We start from the raw sequence: 20,895 nt of genomic DNA on the forward strand, positions 1-20,895 counted from the left end.
TGTGGCCCGGGAAAGGGAAGTCTGGGTCCCCCTGCTTGAGCTGCTCCCCCCGCGACCCGACCCCGGATAAGCGGATGAAGATGAGATGAGATGAGACCTTGAGGTTACTTTCCGTATGAAATGTAAAAGAAAATAAAGTTGGACTCAACACTTTTTTCACAATATCGGATGCCGTTGCACCATTCAGAAACATGGGCCTGTTATATGAAAATGACATCTGAACTTACACATAGGAACAGAACGGAATTTGCAGGAGATATGCATTTCCTTATGAGGAAAATGTGGATTGTAGTTATACCTCGCAAAGCATATGTTTTTATACTTTTATTTTCTTGTCATCTGCACAGGGAGGAGTTACGGAAAACAGTCATCATATCCATTAGCTTCACAGCAAGCATATGGTCAAACTAGAATCCATGTAGTTACACACAGTGAGTACAAATTTAATTACAAAGTAAACATTTTACATGGTGTAAAAATAAATTCTTAAGTCACAATGTTTTTTTCCTTTTTGTTTGTTTACACAGTACATCACTATTCCATAAATGAGTGTATGTTTGGGATAATATTTAAACAAACAAAACGGACCACTAACAAATGGTCCAGTAAAGACGGATCTAAAGCAGCACTTTCCCCCCCTGGTGGCCAAACTGTAGGATTACAGTGTCGAGTGGTAGGTGCTCGGGACATTTTTCTTGTTTGATAGATAGAACAAAGATGAACCAGGGTAAAAGGGTTACTTAAACAATAGTTTAATGATATTAATCGTAAAATAGATGGTAGTATAAACACCAGGGTATGAAGCCATGTCCTATAAACGACATTGCTAGTGTGACACATGAAACTTTAAATATCCATATAAAGACGAAGAACACACTGAAAAAGGTACTTCATGGAACCATTTTTTTCACATTAGTTACCAGACCTTTCCGGTACTGTATATACATAGTGCAAAGGACACACTTGCTGTCGATCGCCACACACATACACACTACCAACACATTTTTATGGAAGAAACGGCATCTTGTAGCCCAGACACAGCGTACCCAATTATTAACTACTGAAGACGTTTCATCATCCAAAAAGCATAATACTAAGTACATTGCCTTGTTCCATCTGCAGGGCTTCATATTGCATATGGCCCTACACGCGGTCTCCATAGCAGAGTCACTGCATGGCATACAGTTCACTGAACGCCTCACCATCAAATACTTTATTGAATTAGCTTCCAACGGACACACCACAGTTGTTCCTATATGGCTTAACAAACAAGGTGGTCATGTTTTAGAACATTGTAAAACAAAAATAAAATACGTATATATTTACACGTTTCCGGTCACTACCAGTGCTGAAGTAGTCCCTATGTATGATGGCCTCATCACAGCGCGCCTACATTTTGCCCAATCCCAATGAGAGAATAACTTGTCCCTAGGGTGTGAGCAGCGAGAGGGGTCGTTTGGTGGTGGATATGGCAGAACAAAATATAATACATCTGTCTACGCAAACGATGTGACAGGAGTGGTTTAATAGTGTGTGTGTGTGTGTGTGTGTGTGTGTGTGTGTGTGTGTGTGTGTGTGTGTGTGTGTGTGTGTGTGTGTGTGTGTGTGTGTGTGTGTGTCCTCTGCTCTGCAGGTCTTATTAGGGACAGAGCAGAGTAACCCAAGATGGAAACACGACAAGACTGCAGACGGATTGCAACACCACTCCACACTAAAACAAAGAATCATTTCACACCAGGCACGGCCAAATAGAGCAGACGTTACAGGTCATTTTATATACACATACAAGCATCTTGGACCATTAGTTGGTCAAATTGACTTGTTTGCTTATGTAACATATTAATGAAAACAAAATGATAAAAAAAAAAGGACACAACTTCTAGATGGGAGTGAGTTTCACTTGAGTAAAACCCGAGTGCTAATATTCTGCTGAATTAAAAAGCATCACAGCAATAGTGCACACATAGATATCCTTTCCTTCTTGAGAAAGGGGGGGGGGGGGTGAAGAAGCTGCAAATAAGTCAAAGAAATAAAAATGATGGAACTGCATATTGTCAGAACATAAAGCTAATCCACACGGCGGGACGCTAGGTCTCGTAGCAGCTAGCGCCCAGCTACAAACAAACTGGACCCACACACACGCAGCTATATATGCACACGAACACGCAAACAGAGACCGTAAACGTAGTGAACTCTGTGCTCTGAAGGGGAGAGACACATGAGGGGTGGAAGAGAGGAAGGGATCCGGGACAGAGCCCAGGTCCCCGTCCGTGGAGCCTACCGTCTCTCTCGCTCTCTCTCTCTCCTCTCGGTAATCCTCTGATTCAAGTGTAAACAGGCAGTGGGCCAGTTCCTCTTAAGAGACGCACGTGTTGGAAAAAAGAAACAGACGAAAACGAAAATAGGGCAAAATCAGGTATTCGCAGATCAGAAAAAGAAAGGGAATCAAAACAAAAGGAGAAGAACGAAGGTGTTGGGTTGTGTACTTGTGACTGCCTTAAGTTTGGGTTGGGCTGCCCCTCTGTCTCTCTGTAGAACCTCAGCCTGCTGCGTGCGGTGGTGGAGGGGGTGTGTGTGTCCGTGTGGAGCGGACACACACGGTGGGTTCGCTGGATATACCTGAGATAATGTCTGGGTGTCTGGAGACGGGGGTGAAGTCGCCCTGGACACGACGGAAAGAGGATGAAACGGATGAACGAAAAAAAACAGACAAATAAAAATCAACCGATAAAAAGGAAAGTCTGAAGCGAGAGAAGAACAAGGAGGAGTCGTCGCGGGATCAACCCGCCTTCTTCTTGGTCTCCGCCTGCTCCTCGCCTTCAGCCCGCTCATCCGGGAGGTCGGCCGACTCGATCTCCTCCTCGCTCTGTCCCGCCGTCTCCTCCTCGTCCTCGTCCTCGTCGTCCGTGCTGTCCTGGTCCTTTCCCAGCTGCAGGTTCTCCAGGGTCTTGGAGACCCAGGACTCGATGCGGCTGCTCAGCGGCGGCACCTCCACCGAGATGGGCTCCGGCGTGTAGTCCTCCTCCTCCTCCTCCTCCTCGTCCTCCTCCTCCAGCATGCCCGGCACCAGGGTGGAGGTGGTGGAGGTGATGGACGAGTGCAGCTGCTCCCGGCAGCTGCCGTCCAGGGAGCCCGTCTCCGTGCTCTGCTGAGAGGCCAGCTCCAGCCGGTCGTCAACGCGGCCCTCCTCCCGCTCGCCGCCGCCGCCGCCGCCCGCCGTCGACGCACTCCCCCTGGGCTGGGGCGCGGGCGACGCCTGGGTCACCACCTGGGTCACCACCTGGCTGCTGGTGGTGGTGGTGCTGCTGGCGGCGGCGGCTGGGCTGTGGTGGTCCTTCTGGGAGGCGGCGGCGGCGTTGGAGGTGGAGGCGGGGGCCAGGCGGCTAGGCTCAGCCTCGGCAGGCTCCTGGGCGTCGGACGTCTCCACCATGCTCCTCCAGTTGGTCTCTAGAGCGGAGCAGAGACCCAGCCGGGGGAACGTGTTGGTGATGACAATGCACTGCCTTGTAGGGCTGTGTAGTTCATCTCATTTTGATAGCGATTTCGATTTTTGGGTCAAACAAATCTCCAAACTAAAATAATCGAGTAGAAACTATTATTATCAAAAAATATATCTATATATATTAGATAGAGAAATGCAGAATAAGTGCATTATGTTTTCAAACTCATCACGGAGCAGCCCTACTGCTTTGTGTGGTACTTGAAAGGGGGTCGTTACAGCCTGGTTTTCTGGGAGACAGGGGTGCAGACACACATTTGTGATGCCACTGTAGCGCACGTTAAAACAAGGGCCGTGGGTTAATCTGAGGGACGCTCACGTCTTCTCGTTTAAACTCAATTACTCAGCTTGAAAATCACAAATCTTTGTCCCATGGATCTTAATCTAATGATTCGACCCTCGTGACTGGGTCGGCTCAGTCAGACATGGAGAGCTCGCGACCGCATTGTAACCACGGTGACCAGGAGAACGGGGGAGGAGCCTGTGTGTGTGTGTGTGTGTGTGTGGGGGGGTCTTACCGTACTCCTTCTCGTTGACCTCAGAGATGGGCTCGGAGATGACGGAGCAGAAGGAGATGGCGGAGGCGGCGGAGGGGTTGCGGGAGTGGCCCATGTGGTGGGGGACCTTCTTGACGTTCTTCAGGGCCTCCTCAGCCTGCTCCTGCTCCAGGGCCGACACCATGTCCTTGTAGGCCTTGCGGGCCTCCTCGGTGAGGGACACCAGCTGGTTGAACAAGGCCTGGCAGCGGAGAGAGAGAGAGAGAGAGAGGGAATGAGAGCGGTAAAGAGAGACCTAAAACACTTGGATAGAAGCATCCTGCCATTCTAATTCTAATTCAATGTTTTTAAAATCAAAATTAAGAATAACAAAATTTACTATACAAATATTATAGAAAGTTATACAAATGTATACATAGTACCTAAATCAGTATTTATTTGTTTTTGTTCTAATTATAGTGTACACGCACCATTCCCATTTCAAAGCCTCTATTAGCCTTTGACAGCCTACATGATTAATAGTAGGTTGGCAATAACTTAACATTTTATCTTGCCATCTGGTTTTAATTCTTATTTTTCAATATTTTGTAAATAGATTGCTTACATCATGCTGCTTATTTTCTTTTATGCACCCCCCTCGCCGAGTCACTTTGTATGTTTAAATATACCAAACTGAATATGTGTGACCGGGTAGCAGCGACTCACCTCGGCCCCCGAGAAGTTGAAGATGCCCACCACGCTGACGGGCACCAGCTTGTTGACGCAGCGCCCCAGAGCCTTCCGGCCCAGGGCGAACACGAAGGGGATCTCCTGCTCCCTGGCCATGGCGATCACGTTGTACAGAGCTTCATCCAGCCCACCTGAAACCCACACACAGTAGAGCTGTGTTCAACCTGCACTGTGGAGTGAACGCATTACAGGTGACATATTATACCACCAGGTGTGAGTGGGGTCGGCCGTTACAAGCTGTTTCGGAAATCTGCCTCTTCTGACATCACTAGTGGGCGTGTCCACCTAGATGTGTGCTGGATAGATCAGTCTACCAGCCTACCCAATGGACTGTAAAAAACGTTGCTTATCTATCTGTCATACATCTAGGTGGACACGCCCACCTAGATAATAACACTCACAACTTGTGGTTTATTATGTCACCTTTAAACCTGATCAGTGGAATGAACCCATTAACTCTGCAAGTGGAATGAACACATTAAACCTGACCAGTAGAATGAACACATTAACCCTGACCAGTGGAATGAACCCATTAACCCTGACCAGTGGAATGAACCCATTAACCCTGACCAGTGGAATGAACCCATTAACCCTGACCAGTGGAATGAACCCATTAACCCTGACCAGTGGAATGAACCCATTAACCCTGACCAGTGGAATGAACCCATTAACCCTGACCAGTGGAATGAACCCATTAACCCTGACCAGTGGAATGAACCCATTAACCCTGACCAGTGGAATGAACCCATAAACCCTGACCAGTGGAATGAACCCATTAACCCTGACCAGTGGAATAAACACATAAACCCTGACCAGTGGAATAAACACAGTGGAAAAACATTTCATAAAAGTTCAAGTGTCATCTCTGCCCCCTTTGTCTTTAAGAAACACGCTATCTCCCTCTGCTGGCCTCTGCATTGTCTGACACACATTAACAATGACATACATGTATCAACAATATTCAGAAAAGTTAACACTTTACCAGTAAAGAGGAAAACTAAAAGCCTGCCCATAGAAACTAATGTGTGTTTTCCTTGTTTTTACCAGCGAGTGTTCCCACAAACAAAGTGGGGCTCCCCTTCGCCCGCTGCACTCACCTTTGGCCTGGATCTTCTCACAGTTGGGGGAGATGATGACGCACTTGATCTTGCTGAGCTTCATGTGCTTGGTGACCTCCCGCAGGCCCATGACCAGCCGCCGCTTTGACTTGGCCTTGGTGGGGTCCTTCTGGTACACGCGCTCCTGGAAGCGCACCAGCTCCTGCAGCAGCATGGTCACGCTCTCGTCTATCTCCTTATTCAGCACCTGGTTGCAGTACCTGCAGGGGCGGAGCACGGCCACAAGGGGTCACCACTGAGTCACAGGCTCACCACTCACACTTTGGAATCAAAGAAAGTCTGACATCTGTTGGCAGACCGTCTAAGATATGGGCGACACCCACTTTCACTTCATATTTATTTTCGACCAATCGTGGTGCTGGAGTCGGGGGTCAGTTAGCACGTGATTGGCTAGAAGTGAACACTAAACTTTGAGCGGGGGGAAGGACAAGCCAAAACATCCGATCCTGGAGGGATCTGCCCCACACCATGCCTAAAAAGACTATGTGTGGGATAAAAATGTATCTAGATGAACTGCAAATGAAGGATGAAAGAAATCCTTATTGTATGTTATATATTGCATAGATTAAGTAGGCCTATACAAAATTACTTTCAAATAAATAAATGTTTTACCCTGCCACTTCCACTTTCTGGTTTCCTTCTCAGTTTTTGGATAGATACTATATAGGTACGTCGCTCATTTGCATTAACCACAGAATAATCAAACCCAACTAGGGTTAGGGTTGGTTTATGCAACGTTCCACAGCTGCTACCCTTGTGTGTGAATTGCTGTTTTGTTCAGTCTGTCAACCCCCCAGGTATTACATCTAACTGATCCACATCGATCAGGAAACTATGCTGTAGGGCTGAACCGTTTGGGGAAATATTCTAATTGCGATTATTTTGACCAATATTGTGTGATTGTTAGTTAGTATGCGATTTTTCTTGTTAAAGTTCCTTACGTACACTGGAAGCAGTCAACATATAAACGGCCCTTTCCTTTAGGTCAGGCCTTTGTCTTTATTTAACTATTGAATTGTAAATGAAAAAGAAATACAAATCCAGCTGATCTCCAGTCAGCTACAGCAACAAATCACAAAAGATAACAAAAAACGCAGCCTTTTACGATTTGCACATCTCTTTCCGTTACATCACGATGCCGGTTCGAACTCGTTCAATCGCTCAGCCCTCCTATGCTGCCCCAGCAGAGCTGCAGTGAGCAGTCAGAACATCTCGCAGCGGCCATGGTGCTCCACGGCCGCCCGGTGACGCGCTATCGACGCAGTGTGGCCTGAGCCGACCACGTCCCTCTGGGGAGCAGAGCGAGGACGGGGGCGGAGCCTGGCGCCGGCCGTGTTGTGGAGGCTTTAAATCGCTGGACGTGTCAGGAGGAGGAGGGGGGGGTGCGGAGGACAATGGAGCCCACAGCCGTGGGACAAAGACCTCCCTGTGACACCGAGCTGAGGATTTGCTGAGCATGGGGATACGTGAGAGGCGTCTGTGCCATACTCAAAGAGCCACAAGTCCTTATTGTATGGCACCACCCTCAAGAAAAGCTGTCCACTTTTAAAATATGCTGGTCAGCTAAAGAGTGCCTGAATCTATCAAGGATGGCCACACATGTCTGCTGCCAAGGGCAGAATCAATTTTCCAGTCATTTTCTAGTCCTTGGGGTTTTCATAGAACATGTTTTTTTCTACTTATCTGGCTCTCTGTGTTGTAAAACGCACGTGCAAAAGGTGGCTTTAGTGTGAATGTGTGCACTTATGTGTGCATGTATGTGAGATTGTGCATGTGTGACTGTGGGCATGTGTGCGTGCATGTGTGTTTGCGTGCGTGTTTGGAGGACTGTGCATTTTATGTACGTTACTGCATGCGTGTTCGTTTGCATGACTACTAGTGTTCCGCGTGCGTGTTTACGTGCAATTGTGTGAACGTGTGTGAGTGCATACGCGAGTTGGTGTGTGTGTGTGACAGCATTGATCTGTGGTAATGTGTGAGTGCATACATGTGTCGTATGTGTGTGAGTGACCGCGTTTATTTGTGGAAATGTGTGAGTGCATAAGTGCGTTTGTGTGTGTGTGTGTGTGTGTGAGACTGTGTAAATTTGAGGTAATATGTACATGAATATGTACGTTGGTGTGTGTGTGTGACTGTGTTCATTTGTGTGAACGCGTGTGTGTGCATATGCGTGTGTGTGTATGTGACTGCGTTTGTTGGTTTTAATGCGTGCGTGCGCGTGTGCGTGCTCACTCTCTGAAGCGCCGGCTGTGGATCTTGGTGATGGCGTTGGACGCCATAGGGCTGCCGATGCCAGAGCTGGCGGGGGAGCCCTGGGACACGGGCGTGATGCTGTACGGAGAGTTCTGACTCGCCGGTGACAGGGAGGCGTCACTGGGCATGCTCAGTCCGTTCTCTGACGGAAAGACAGACACACAAAGATGAGACAGTGAAGCGCGTTGTTGGGACAGAGAATGTTGTTAGGTACAAGATCAGATCGATTAGATTAGATAGAGAAATTTGTTTGTTGCAACAGCAGTGGGAAAACACAGGACACAAATACAATACAATAAAAATAGACACGCTAAACACTAAGGTAAATGCTAAAGTAAGGACAGGACAAGACAAACAGTGCAAACAAAACAAGACGGTATAAACAATATAAATCATTAATTATATAGTGTAAAGCGAAAATTCTAAATTCTAAAGAAGATGGGGTTGTGAACGGACCAAGCCGATTGGAGGTGGACGTGGTTGTCTGACCCCCCCCCAACCAGCACCCAGGCTCACCCTCTTGGGAGGCGGGCTCCTGCGTGAGGTCGTCAGTGAAGTGGAGCTCCTCGTCCGGGTTCTGCTCCTCGGGGCCCGAGGTCCCTGGCTCCACGCTGGGCTTCCCCTTCTTCCCCTCGCGCTCCTTCAGGATGATCTGGACGGGAGCAGAACACCATCCCCGTCAATCAAACCCCTCACTCGTCATGCTCACCTCGTACACACTGATGGGAGGCACTGAGACCAGGCAGTCTCGTTTACAGCTATTATTATTAGATTTTATTCTCTTACACTTTTTATGTTGCATTGTTGAAGGAGCCTGAGACTCAAGAAGTTCATTGCCAGCGCCTGCTGCTGTAATTGCTGTGCATATGACAATGACCCCTCTTGAATCTTGAATCTAATACTCCCAGGGAAGGGAACCTTAGCTTATTAACCTTGAATTAACGTTGGCTAATGCAGTTATAAGCATGAACTGAAAGTTAGCAAACAGTTAACTAATAGAGTGCATGTTTACCAATACATGTGTGTGTGTGTGTGTGTGTGTATCACTGGCACACACACACACACAATTATGTTTTGCAATATTCTTGTATTGTTGTTTTCAGCTTTCAAAAAAACGTAATTATTTACACAGATACACGTTTAAAGACCTGCTTCTGTGGTGACACACACACACAATTATGTTTGACATTATTATTTTATTGTATTTTACACACACACACACACACACACACACACACACACACACACACACACACACACACACACACACACACACACACACACACACACCTAACCCTAACCTAATTCATTAAAATATACAATTCAATAGGGTTAACCCTAACTCAATATAATACAATATTTCATATCACTGTATTAACTAATGTTAATTCATTGTAACGTTAGTGCGTACCTTCTTGAGCGCCGTGGGACGCTTGACCTTGGGCATCTCTCGCTCCTTGCCCCTGCGGACGCGGGGGGCGGTGGAGTCCAGGGCGTTGTGGGAGGGGGGCCCGGCCTGCTGCTGGTGGTGGTGGCCCTTGGACGGCACACCACTGGGGCCCGAGCTGTGGAAGGGGGCCGTCGTCCCCACTGTAGGGGGAGGAGAGCAGTCTCGTCAAACCTCAGAGTACGGTTCACATGGCTGTGTTTGTATCATGATCTCATCATTAAGACAGAGGGAGAGGTTAGGCTAGTGGAGCCGACTCTGGTGAACTAACTTTCACTAATAATGAAGTAGGAAAACAAAGCGTGTTCCTAAATCAGTCAACTAGCATAATTATTCAGTTGTACCTGATGTTCGGATGTGTCAGTCAGTCAGTCAGTCAGTCAGTCAGTCAGTCAGTCAGTCAGTCAGTCAGTCAGTCAGTCTTGCCTGTCCTGGTACCTGTGAAGGACAGTGGCTTGGTGTTGGTGAGCTGCCGGGCCTTCATGGCCTGCTGGTGTTTCTCCAGCGCCGCCAGCATGTCTCCCAGGTCCAGCTGCACCGGGGTCTTGCTCTTCTTGCCCGCCGCCTTGGTCAGCGCCTCCTGCAGGCCCGCAAGGGAACGACACCCTGGGGTTAAACCTCTGCACTGCCCGGGTGACCACAATGCCTGCTTTAACCGTGGCCATGTTGCACAATGCAATTTGTACATCTCCCTGTTTATCCAGTTTTCATTTTATATCTATTTATAATATTCTTAGTATCTGTTAAAACTTAAGATTGTATTTTATTTTATTATTTCTATTTAAGCACAGAAATACTGAGCATGTCACACAAACATTTCACCGCACATGCTGTATGAGTACGTGACAAATAATAACCTTTGACCTTTGACCCTGACCTGTAGTTTGCGCTGCTCCATGCTAATCTCGGAGTACTCCTGGGCCGTGGCCAGGGCGGCCGCCAGCGCCTTCTTCCTCTGGCTCTTGGCCCGCTTGGGCACCGAGGTGGTGATGGGGATGGGCGTCTGCACGATGTTCATGGGGGAGTTCTCCGGCAGGTTGTCCAGCTGTGGGTCAGACGAGGCAGACGGTGTCACGGAGGTCTCGGACACACTGTCAAAGCCCACATGGGTTGGTAGACACATGTTGTGTTTAGTTATAGTACTTAGTTAGTGTAGCATCTTGTCCTAGGTATCTTTGTTGTGCACGCAACAAAGATATTTGTTCACTTTCTTATGACAAATGTACTTACAAGTCACTTTGGATAAAAGCGTCTGCTAAATGCCCTAAATGTAAATGTCACATGCAAAGTACACATGGTCACTCTGAGCGGTTAAATTCCTTGTTACAGGGCAATTAAAAAAAATGCATAAAAGGCTTTAGCAAAAATAGACACAGGCCTTTCACACACGATCTTCTCCAGATAAGCGGGTCCAGAGATGATCCGGAGTTGACGTTTCACACATTCAACACACACATCCCACACACATGAGATATTTTAGTGGCGCCTGGGTAGAGCGTGTTGGAGCCAGGACGTGACGCAACACGTTTGCAGCACAAGCCACAGTGGTTTGTTTATAACACACCGAAGGTCGCGGGTGAGGCTTCCAACTGCGTAATGCTGACACTTTTTCCGTTGATATCTATACTGAATTTATTTAGACCGTATCCGCATAACAACAGAAGAGTGGAAACAGAGGAGTGGAAAGCAGGAAGGAGTTGGAACGCAAAATACAGGCGAGGACAGAAAAGTACGAAGCAGCTACACTCCGTCAGCAATGAAACGTCCCCCACACGCCAGCAACACGCCCACTGGCTTGTTGGGACTTCTGAAGCTCTCTGATCCCCAGACTTTATACACTGGGGGCCCTGCCGGGGCGGTGGGGGAGGAGGGGGGGGGGGATTCAGACTTTTGCGTTCACACATACATCCCCCTTGGGTGATATCAGGAGAATGTCCAGCTTGAAGTGGAAGTGTGAAAGCTATGACTCCTTTTTCATTTATTAAAGTTTTTCTTGCTTTCTGTTGTTTTTGTAGAAGACTGATCCGTGTCCAGTGGTGAAGCCTACTCCGATGGCCCTTCAGGTTCTAGTCTTTCATCGAATAGGAGAACCCTTCTCACCAGGTTCTTGTGGATCTTGGCTTGTGTCTGCGTTGGCCCCGTGTTGGAATCCGCCTTGGCGTTGCGCTGGGCCAACCCGCTTGGGGCCAGCTCCGGAAACTCATCCTCATCCTGACAGGAGATGAATAGACATAATGGAAATCATGACTCCCATGCAAAAGGTTTCATGCAGTGAGGCTGAACCACGTAGCATAACAACAACAACACCACCTAAACCAACCCCGTTACTTTAGTTAAGAGTCGAGGACTCTTTGTGGTGGATGATCCAGTGCATGTGATCGTGAGCCCCACCCACCTCAAAGTACAGGGGTTCGGGAGCGGCCTGGGACCCGGGGGCCCCTCCGGGCAACAGCCTCTTGTCTGCGGGGTTGGCGTTCAGGTTGTGCTGCAGGCGGCCAGCGTAGCCTCCGACATGGAAATCCTGACGAGAGGATGGCAGACGGCCAATCAGATTAAATAACCAGAGTCACGCTGTGGCTCGGCTGTGGCTCGGCTCTGCTCTGGCGCAATCCGCTCGGAGTTAAAGCAAAAAAACATATCCTCCTTTGAGAAGGGCGTTTATTTCTCACAACTCACAAGCTGCACTTAAGGGCTGATTATGGTTCCTCGTCGACGCAGTGCAACGACCACGCAGACGCTTCGACGCAACCTGTTTTGTCTCTGCGTCGGTTTTAGTGAGCGAACCAATCACGACCCTTGCTGCTGTGTCACCTCGACGCGAGGTTAGCATTTTTTGGAGGCGCACGTCAGGAGGGTCCGCACGGACGTAACGGGTCCGTGAACTCCCTTGCGTTGCGTCAACGTGGAACCATAATCTGCCCTTTAGTAAGACAGTGTATAGTGGACATGCTGCGCACCTGTGGGAAGCCTCTCTGGTCAGGGGGCTTCCTCTGGTCTCCTCTGTGGTAGGGGCCATTCCTCTCCCCCCAGGGCTTCTGGGCTGCCTGGGGGGCTACATTCACCCAGCTCCCTGCTGAACACACACACACAATTGCAAACCAAATACATCCAATACCATCCCAGACTTAAAAGCAACATTGCTTTATATATCCCACCAGCTTCTCTTGTCAAATGTCATTTAGTGCATTTTTAACCACACACACACACAATGAAGAAATAAACATTTAAATTAACATACCTGTCATCACACCTGCTTCTACTCCCTGTCAAGAAAGAAAGAACAAAATAGTTAAGGACCATAAAGAACTTGACTTTGTAGACCATTTTCCTGATTAGTAGCTACTAAATAGGGGTGGGAAAATAATTGATTCTTCGATGCATCGCGATTCTCGCTAGAATGATTCTGTCTCGATGCAGATAAATTAATAATCGGAATTAAAAAAAATAATAATAATTGAAAGAAAGGATTTTTTTTTTGCCTGCTGCAACATTCTGTTCGCCAGAGAGGGATATTTTTTGTAAATTTTAAATCATTGAATTTATCTTCAGTGTGTATTGGCCAATCTGATTAGTCTTGACACAATTGCGATTCAGACTACGCATAGCATGCGTGCAAACTCACAGCCAGACACAAGAACTCCTTCTAATTCAAGAGAAGCTTTTCCTTTAATGACATAGAAAAGAAAGATTAGAAAGAAAAGAAAACTGAAACCTATTTTTTTACATGCTTCCATATTGTGTTATAATGCAAGCTGCATGATTATTGCATTGTTCATAGAAAGTCATATTTGTGACAAAAGCTTTCTCTCTTATGAAATATTCGATAAGTTAATTCATCTGTTGATGTCTTTAATGATCATCACAAAAGTAGGAAGTGATTAGCAAACTGAGTAGCAAACCCAGATGTATATATATATTTTTGAAAATCACGCATGGAAATGTACATAATAAAATTTGTTGCATCAAGATGCATCGAGATTCATCGATAATCGCTTCAGAATCGAATCGTTGACCTCATAAATCGGAATCGAATCGTGAGGGGCCAAGAGATTCCAACCCCTACTACTAAAACAGTTTTTTTACCAGCTCGTTGACCAACATTTGTGTAAATGTGGTCCACTCGTACATAAAATAAGATACACAGGATAAGTCACTATGGTATTATATCATGGTGTCAGTGGTACTTTTTAATGCATAGAAAGTATATGCGTGTGTGCTGAAAGTATATCTCAACACACACACACACACGTATGCACAAACACACACACACACACACACACACACACACACACACACACACACACACACACACACACACACACACACACACACACACACACACACACACACACACACACACACACACACACGGTACCGTGGACGCTGGCGTGCCCATGGCGGCGTGCTGGGCGGCCGTCTGGTTGTGCTTGGGGCTGCAGTAGCCGCTGTCGCTGTCGACGTCCACCTCTCCCCCGCCGCCCCCCTGCTCGCTGTAGCCCTCCGCCCCCCCGTTGGACCCCTGCCTCCTCTTGGGCCGGCTCTTCCACAACAGGGGGCTGCCGTGCTCCGCGCCCGCTCGCATGGCCACCTCCCCGGGGAAGTCTGGGGGGGAGGAGGAGGAGGAGGAGGAGGAGGAGGAGGAGAGAGTTCGTCTTCATCTAACTATTGAATTGTACAAGAAAATGAATAGGAATCTTACTGATCTCCAGTCAGTTACAACAACAAATCCTACAAATAAAAAGAAATAAATAAAGTTATTTTTTATTACTATCAGCCTTTTCTACAACATCGCGATGTCGGTTTGAATACGATCAATCGATCAGCCCTACAGAAGGACAGTGGTGACACCAGAAAGAAGAAAGAAAGAAAACAAGCCTGAAGGACGCGCCGTCTCCAGTGCAAGACGTCACGCTGATGGCTGTTTTACCGTCTTTAATAAAGGCTGGAATTAGCTTCTTCTATCTAACAAGTCAGAACTAACTGGAAGATTATGGATTATTGACTTTTTCCATATAGTCGTAAAGCAAAATGCAAATTAATATACATTTAGGATTTTGTTAAATATCATTTTCAACTTGACCTAAAACATTATGTTTTACATTTGCTTATTAACGAAATAAGTAAACAAACTGAATAACGTAATGTTTTCCATCCACACAAGAATGAGCTTAGTCATTCGGTGGAGTAGAATGTGTTTGGCAACTGTTCAGCTTAACATCTTCTTAACATGCGGTGCCAGCCTGAGTCAAGGAACACACTTCTCCAACTGGTAGACCGGCATTCTTCCTGTGGTTTCCACAGGTGATGTAGCATGGCTGTCACCTCATGCATGCCAGCCTGGTTTCTACGAGGTTTACCGTCATTGTTTACAGCCTTGTTTATTGTCGCCTGACTAGCGTGAAAGCATTTTTTTATGTCGTGTGACTCAACCTCATTGCTGCCACATTCCCTTTGCGTCATTGGAAATTTTACAATAGGGGAAAATTATATAAGCCTTATTCAACATGAGTAAATGCAGTAATAAGCAATAACTAACAACTTGAAAAGTTAACTATTTGTTCTGTAATCCTTTGCTGTATTAATTTATACAATATTTATCAGGGTTAACCCAAAACCACTAACCTCTTTGCTAATGCTTTTTAGTAATGTGTATTACTGTGTTAATGAGTGGTTATGTAAAGTGTTACTTTACATAATGTAAAGTGTTACTTTACATAACACTGATCAGGAGACTGCTGAAGAGAAACTTTCACCAAGCAGTTGGCTGGTCAGGGGTTTCAATCGAAGGAGAGTTGCTCTTGTTGTGCTTGTGACAGCTCCGTGGCATCAAGTCAAGACTCTCTCTGACGCTGCGATTCATCCAGGATGCCGGCAGATACAGTGGGGCCATATTAGACGCGTCATGAGGGGAGCTACGGTGGGTTGAAACCATACGTTGGCATGATACTTCTGTCAAGGAAATCAGTACCAGTTTGAAACCATTTCTAAGCCTTCTCTTTTTTTAATAGACTAGTCGCTGACACTAAACGCTCAGTTAGCCGTCAGGGAGGTCCCTCGTTAACAGTGACATCATGCGAGGTATTAAGAAGTGGAGTAATTACTGCTGTGGTACGGCATACCGGTCTGCTGCGCTGCGTCCACCAGCAGGACCGTCCTGGCTCTAGCGTTGGGCCCCGGGGCCCCGCACACCTCCTTCTGCACCGCTACACTCCTGGTGGGGGGGCGCCGGCCCCGGAGAGGGTGGCACGCCCCCAGCTGCTGCTGCTGCTGCTGCTGCTGCTGCTGCTGCTGGAAACAAGTGCAAAGAGAAAGGGTTTAAAAAGACACGTCGACAGGAGAGGGCCCCACACTGTTTCTAGTGCCTGCTCCATGTAAGACCTCTGGCCGTAAAGGGCTGATTATGGTTCTGGCCCGCGGAAACAGTCGGGAAGCTGCAGTGGTCCCTCGTTGGGTTTTAGCGAGAGGACCAATCACAGCCTTTTGCTGCTCGACGCAAGGTTAACCTTTTTTTACCGTAGTCAGCCCTTAAGAACGACTACAGTCGGGGTTACCTTGGGCAGCAGAGGGGGCCGGATCAGAGCCCGTCCTCTCTGATTGGTCAGTCCAAAGGCTTGTCCGAAATGTGGTCTCTCGCCGACGTCAGCCGCGGAGACGGGGTTCACCACCCCGGCCTGCACGGACCCGGGGTAGGGTCCGGGGAAGGACTGATAGAAGCCCATGACGGGCGGACACGGTGCGGGCATGATCTGGTAGTAGGCGTAGTCGTTGGAGACCGGCGGCTGAGGGGAGGGCATGATGGGGTAGGCCAGGTACGGCCCACCGGGGCTGGGGTTGGGCTGCTGCCAGCGCAGCTCTCCTCCGTTGTACATCGCCGTGTGCTGCCTGTGAGGGGGAAAACCAAGGCAGGATGTGGTGTAAGTCCATGTTATTCTCTTGGGTTAATGGGGTGCGATGGAGACACGACACTGCCTTGATAATGATGCAACTAGATTCCGGTGAGTTGTAGCATTCTGTTATTCGTGTTGTGATCATGCACTGGAGTCTAATTTGCTGACAGGGGGACCAAGAGTAATTAATCACTGGGCACAGAGCCCATAAAGATTGCTGATTGGCTCTTGAATCAGAGCAATAACAAAATACCTTGGCGCTTTTGATTACATTCCATTACAATCGTAAATAAAAAATATATAAAAGAAAAATAGTTTTTCGGAAAGTCCCTGTGGGATTTCCCACAAATGTTATGCAAGACAACGCCCCCAACTCTGGCCCTCCCACTGGCCTAGATGTAAATGTCTTCACCTTCAAAGTGATTTACATACATTTGGATGGGGATGGAAATGGTTTGGGGACAGTAGAAATGACTCAATGAGCACCGTGCTTCGGTCTGCCATGCGACTCGTTTTTTGCAAGGATCAAAACGGCGTACTGCCAGCCAGCGTTCTATAAGTGGCCACTTCCTTGTATTCAATAAGGCAGAGGAAGGAAACAAAGGGGCCGGATGTGCACAGGATACAACAGATCTCCTCAGACAAAGAGAGACTCGCTGCCGAGAGGCAGATAGCGGCTGCGTGTGAACTGTGGAACAGGCCGTGTCCGTTCAGAGTATAAGTGACCTGGGGAGCCAATGGCTGGACAGCAATATGGAGGTGGCGTGAGCGTCGCTGATCTATATCGCTAAGGGGCGGAGTCAGAGCCTCCCTGCTCATTATGAGAGGCAACAGAAAATACAGTGAATGGTAGGAGGCGTTTTATGGGGACGATATTGGAATGATTTGTGAGTTTTAGAACTAACGGGACTGCTCTCAAACATGACCAACCTCATTTCCATATAAAGCCAAGCGATTTAAAGCCCCACTTTAGGTTGCAAATTGTAGAACGCGAGAGAAAGTACACCCACCCCCGATCTACAAGCCCCAGACTTTTGTTGAGGTTTCACCAATTTGGTTAAAATATGCGGTCTCGCCGTAGAGATGAAGCGGAACACCAACAGTACCTGTTGGGCTGGTTCTCCTGGACGAAGGGGTAACAGGTGATGAGGTAGCTGGGGATGGGGGTTGTCTCGACTCCTCCTCCTCCTCCGCCTCCGCCTCCACCACCACCGCCGTTGTTGTTGTTGCTGCTGCTGATGTTGTTGTTGTTGTTGCCCCCAGACTCTCCAGGGAGACTCATTCTGACCAAGTGCCCTTCCACACCTTTCCTCTGTGGGATGAACGGTTCCACTTCTGCCGATAGTTTTACATCCTGCATGGAGAGAGCGGTGCATGTCCATTAGGATCCATTGGCTCATTAGTCGCCTTCATGGGGCGGTGAGGGGTGGGGATCCGGTCAACAGCGAGACGGTTGGTTCTATGCTGGTGTGTTTGGAACTCGGAAAATAACAACAGGGCACTGTTGGTTCAGTCTCCGTCAAACCAAATCATATCCAGATTAGTGGACAGCGGCTATCTTGCAAACTTGCCAGGATTTGTTATGTCACAGATTCTAGCGGTACTACACAAAATAAAATGTAATTGCTTTCAATTACATACTTCTCCTGGGCAGATACAGTGCAACACGTCTACAAACATGGCTAGATCTACGAGGATCCTACAAGTGTATCATGTGGTATCACACAGACACCTGTAAAATAACCAAGTCAATACCTTACTTGACTTTGAGAGTCTCAGAGAGAGTGAGAGACAGAGTGATTTGGTCGTATTTGATCAAGGGGATTAACAGAAGGTAAACAATGGACCCATGAAAGTTATTTATCTAGAGTCAAGTTGTTAAGTAACCAAGACAACTCCCAGGCAGACTAGAAAATATGGAACCAACAAAAAACAAAAAAGTAAATAACATTAACTTAAAAATCACACTCAAAAGAGCCCCCTCAAAACATGTCATACAATATAAAACATGATAAACAGAATATAAAATAACTGAACATATAATTTATTTGTATTAAAATTCTCATATCATGAAATCAACATTCAGTTCAGGAAAATAAATCCAGCATTGCAACAAAGCATTCTTAAGCCTGTCCCAGGTTGTCTGAGACACAGAGTCAACCGGCCCTCTCAAAAACAACAGTCTCCAAAACTGTAAAAACATGTAGGAGAGACCAAACATACAGGGGGATGTACGTTTGGTCTCCTACACGTTTTTACATTTTCCCTACTATTAATACTTCAATTCAAAACGCTTCCTGTCTCATGCAAAAGGTGCATCAATCCATCCCCCAGAAAAAAGGCAAAACTTGACATGACTGACACATGAATCAAGTCAGGGCTAAAGTCAGGGTTAAAATCAGACGGACTAGTTGTCATTCATCACAGAAGAAGATCTGGGTGAGAGGCCATGTCGACCTCAGCTCTCTCTTACAGGGGTGGAGGATGAGAGTTGACCCGAGTTCACAGCACAAAGACGCTCCCAACAATTCTTCGCAACAGAGGCCGGGACGAATGAATCAAGGAGCAGTGCAGCCAATGGTTGTCATTGTTTTCCACAAACAGCCCAGAGACTGCGGGCACTTCCCTCTATCCCTCTCTCTACCCAAGACAATCTAGACATACTGAAACATCTGCCGACGCCTGCACTCCTAGTTCGGTACAGAGAAAGTGTCAAGACCAATGAGAAGATTCGGATGACAGATAACTACACTGTTACCTTGGAGAATGCTCCAATAAATCTCCAGGGTTACCAACTGCTATTGAGTAGGCTTGTTTGACTGTACTACTGCTTCGTTGACACAAAGCTGGTTTGGATTAGGTTTCAGAGGATAAATTAGTAGCAGAAGAACCACAAGATAAGCTAATTAGGTCTGGCTTCAATTAGTTTGAGATTTTTAGTGCTAGACCCCATTTCGAGAAATGTCTCTAAAGCAAGAGGAGAGTGAAAAACTATTCTCAAAAATATAATTGAGGTCAGATTGGTGAGAGATGCTAAGATTGTGTGGCATGGGTGTGCATACTTGTGAATAGCTTTGATTGTGGAACGGCATTAGGTCAGACCCAGATGTACAGCTGCTGGCCTGACCAGAACTAGGAACGGCTGGCCTGGTGGGTGCTACCAATCTCAAAGTCCTTTGTTTCCTCACAGCCTTTGTTATTCACTCTCATACATACTTTTCAAATAGCAATGCTAATGCTGGGTTGTAGTATCTGTTGTTACCCTGCAATTATAAAAACAAATGGGATTTCTTTTTTTTTTATAAAGTGGGCATAACTATCCTTAATGGGAAGTTAAGGTTACCATAATTTCACATAATTTAAACAAATCCAACAACAAAATGGTTTAAGAAATTATTTCATTAATTTGACGCTAGTGGTTCGAACCTATACCTACTAAAGTTTCAGAACCTCCTTCAAGGCCAACTTGACAGAGAGAGGATCACGCACTGCAGATGACATTAATGGAATGTCATCAATGCTGAGGAACCAGAAACACAACTACATTCAATTCCCTCAACTATTTGGCTCCTCAGACATGAAAACAAAGAGCAGTTTGATAGACGGTTGTAGTTATTAATATATGAATCGTGTATATGGGAATTTATGTCCGGACATACAACGTAACATGTGACTGACAAACCACTGCTGTCAGATAACAGCTGATTAACCTAAAGCCTCGGCGACATTGTTCTGATCCTCATGAGACCCATCATGTATAAGATAACGTGTCATGATATTGAGTATATCAACAGTGCGCCAAACACGTACAATAGCTGTAATATAAACTGCTGTCCCTAAAGCCATTGTAATTACTTAGCGCACTCTTGACATAAATAGGATGAGTGGCGTTAGCTGGGTTTGGCTACGTATTAGCATATTAGCGTTGTTGCATTGGAAACACTAAGAAGTTGCGCCCTGTTTACATTTTGTTTCCAGGCTTCAGACCTGCTCGGAGACAACTGCCCCCGAATGTCATATTAATATTTTAAATAAGACATATTTAATGACTACTCGTGTTAAAGATACGCTGGGCCTAGGCTACAAACTCTATCCCCTACTATGAACGAACGCAACACACTCAAGTCTCCCAGACTGCTAAGGGTCTATTAAGACGTTCACCTTGTTGTCACTTGCATCCATGTCATTCAGCGATGCCACGACAGACCCTCATTGACCACGACGTGGACGTCAGGATGTAAATCCTTTTATTTTCTTCATTATACAAACTGGACGCGTCCGAACTGCGATTCACACCCAGTTGTTCCCAGACCGCAAGCCGCTCCAGCTTCTCCGTGCTGCAGCGCTAGCTGCTCTCTGGACACTAGCTCCTCGTAGCTATGCAGTGGCTTGCTGACGAGCATCGTCAATGCAAAAAAAAAATGGGCGTCAAAAGGAACGGAAGCCGTAGAGGTCTAATACACCA

General features: G+C 46.9%; 1 protein-coding gene across 8 annotated transcripts; it reads right to left on the reverse strand.

Annotated features, from left to right (window-relative positions):
• Positions 1 to 309: 309 nt before the first annotated feature.
• On the reverse strand, positions 310 to 20,797 carry secisbp2l (SECIS binding protein 2-like). Of its 8 annotated transcripts, none has more exons than XM_030376492.1 (18): positions 20,592 to 20,797; positions 17,537 to 17,784; positions 16,095 to 16,425; positions 15,645 to 15,822; positions 13,919 to 14,145; positions 12,782 to 12,806; positions 12,501 to 12,616; positions 11,939 to 12,064; positions 11,644 to 11,754; positions 10,421 to 10,588; positions 9,982 to 10,123; positions 9,508 to 9,686; positions 8,613 to 8,748; positions 8,076 to 8,238; positions 5,823 to 6,043; positions 4,702 to 4,856; positions 4,018 to 4,237; positions 310 to 3,447 (listed from the first exon to the last, which is right to left on the reverse strand). In XM_030376492.1, the coding sequence occupies exons 1-18, from the start codon at positions 20,610 to 20,612 to the stop codon at positions 2,780 to 2,782; spliced, it is 3,435 nt and encodes a 1,144-aa protein (XP_030232352.1). In that variant the 5' UTR covers positions 20,613 to 20,797; the 3' UTR covers positions 310 to 2,779. The 8 variants fall into 8 exon arrangements, with proteins under 8 accessions (XP_030232352.1, XP_030232351.1, XP_030232354.1 ...); XM_030376491.1 differs by having other exon boundaries at positions 15,645 to 15,825; XM_030376494.1 differs by having other exon boundaries at positions 15,663 to 15,828.
• Between the last annotated feature and the right edge of the window lie 98 nt (positions 20,798 to 20,895).

Source organism: Gadus morhua, chromosome 14, assembly GCF_902167405.1.
Source record: "Gadus morhua chromosome 14, gadMor3.0, whole genome shotgun sequence".
NCBI lineage: Eukaryota > Metazoa > Chordata > Actinopteri > Gadiformes > Gadidae > Gadus > Gadus morhua.

Bases quoted from the DNA above. Each gene is read 5' to 3' on its own strand.
- secisbp2l (XM_030376488.1), bottom strand. From the start codon at position 20,612: ATGGATGCAAGTGACAACAAG. The intron at 9,687-9,981 runs GTACCAGGACAG...CTCCCCCTACAG, and splicing joins CAAGCCACTGTCCTTCACAG to TGGGGACGACGGCCCCCTTC. The intron at 3,448-4,017 runs GTAAGACCCCCC...GCTCCGCTCTAG, and splicing joins GGTCAACGAGAAGGAGTACG to AGACCAACTGGAGGAGCATG.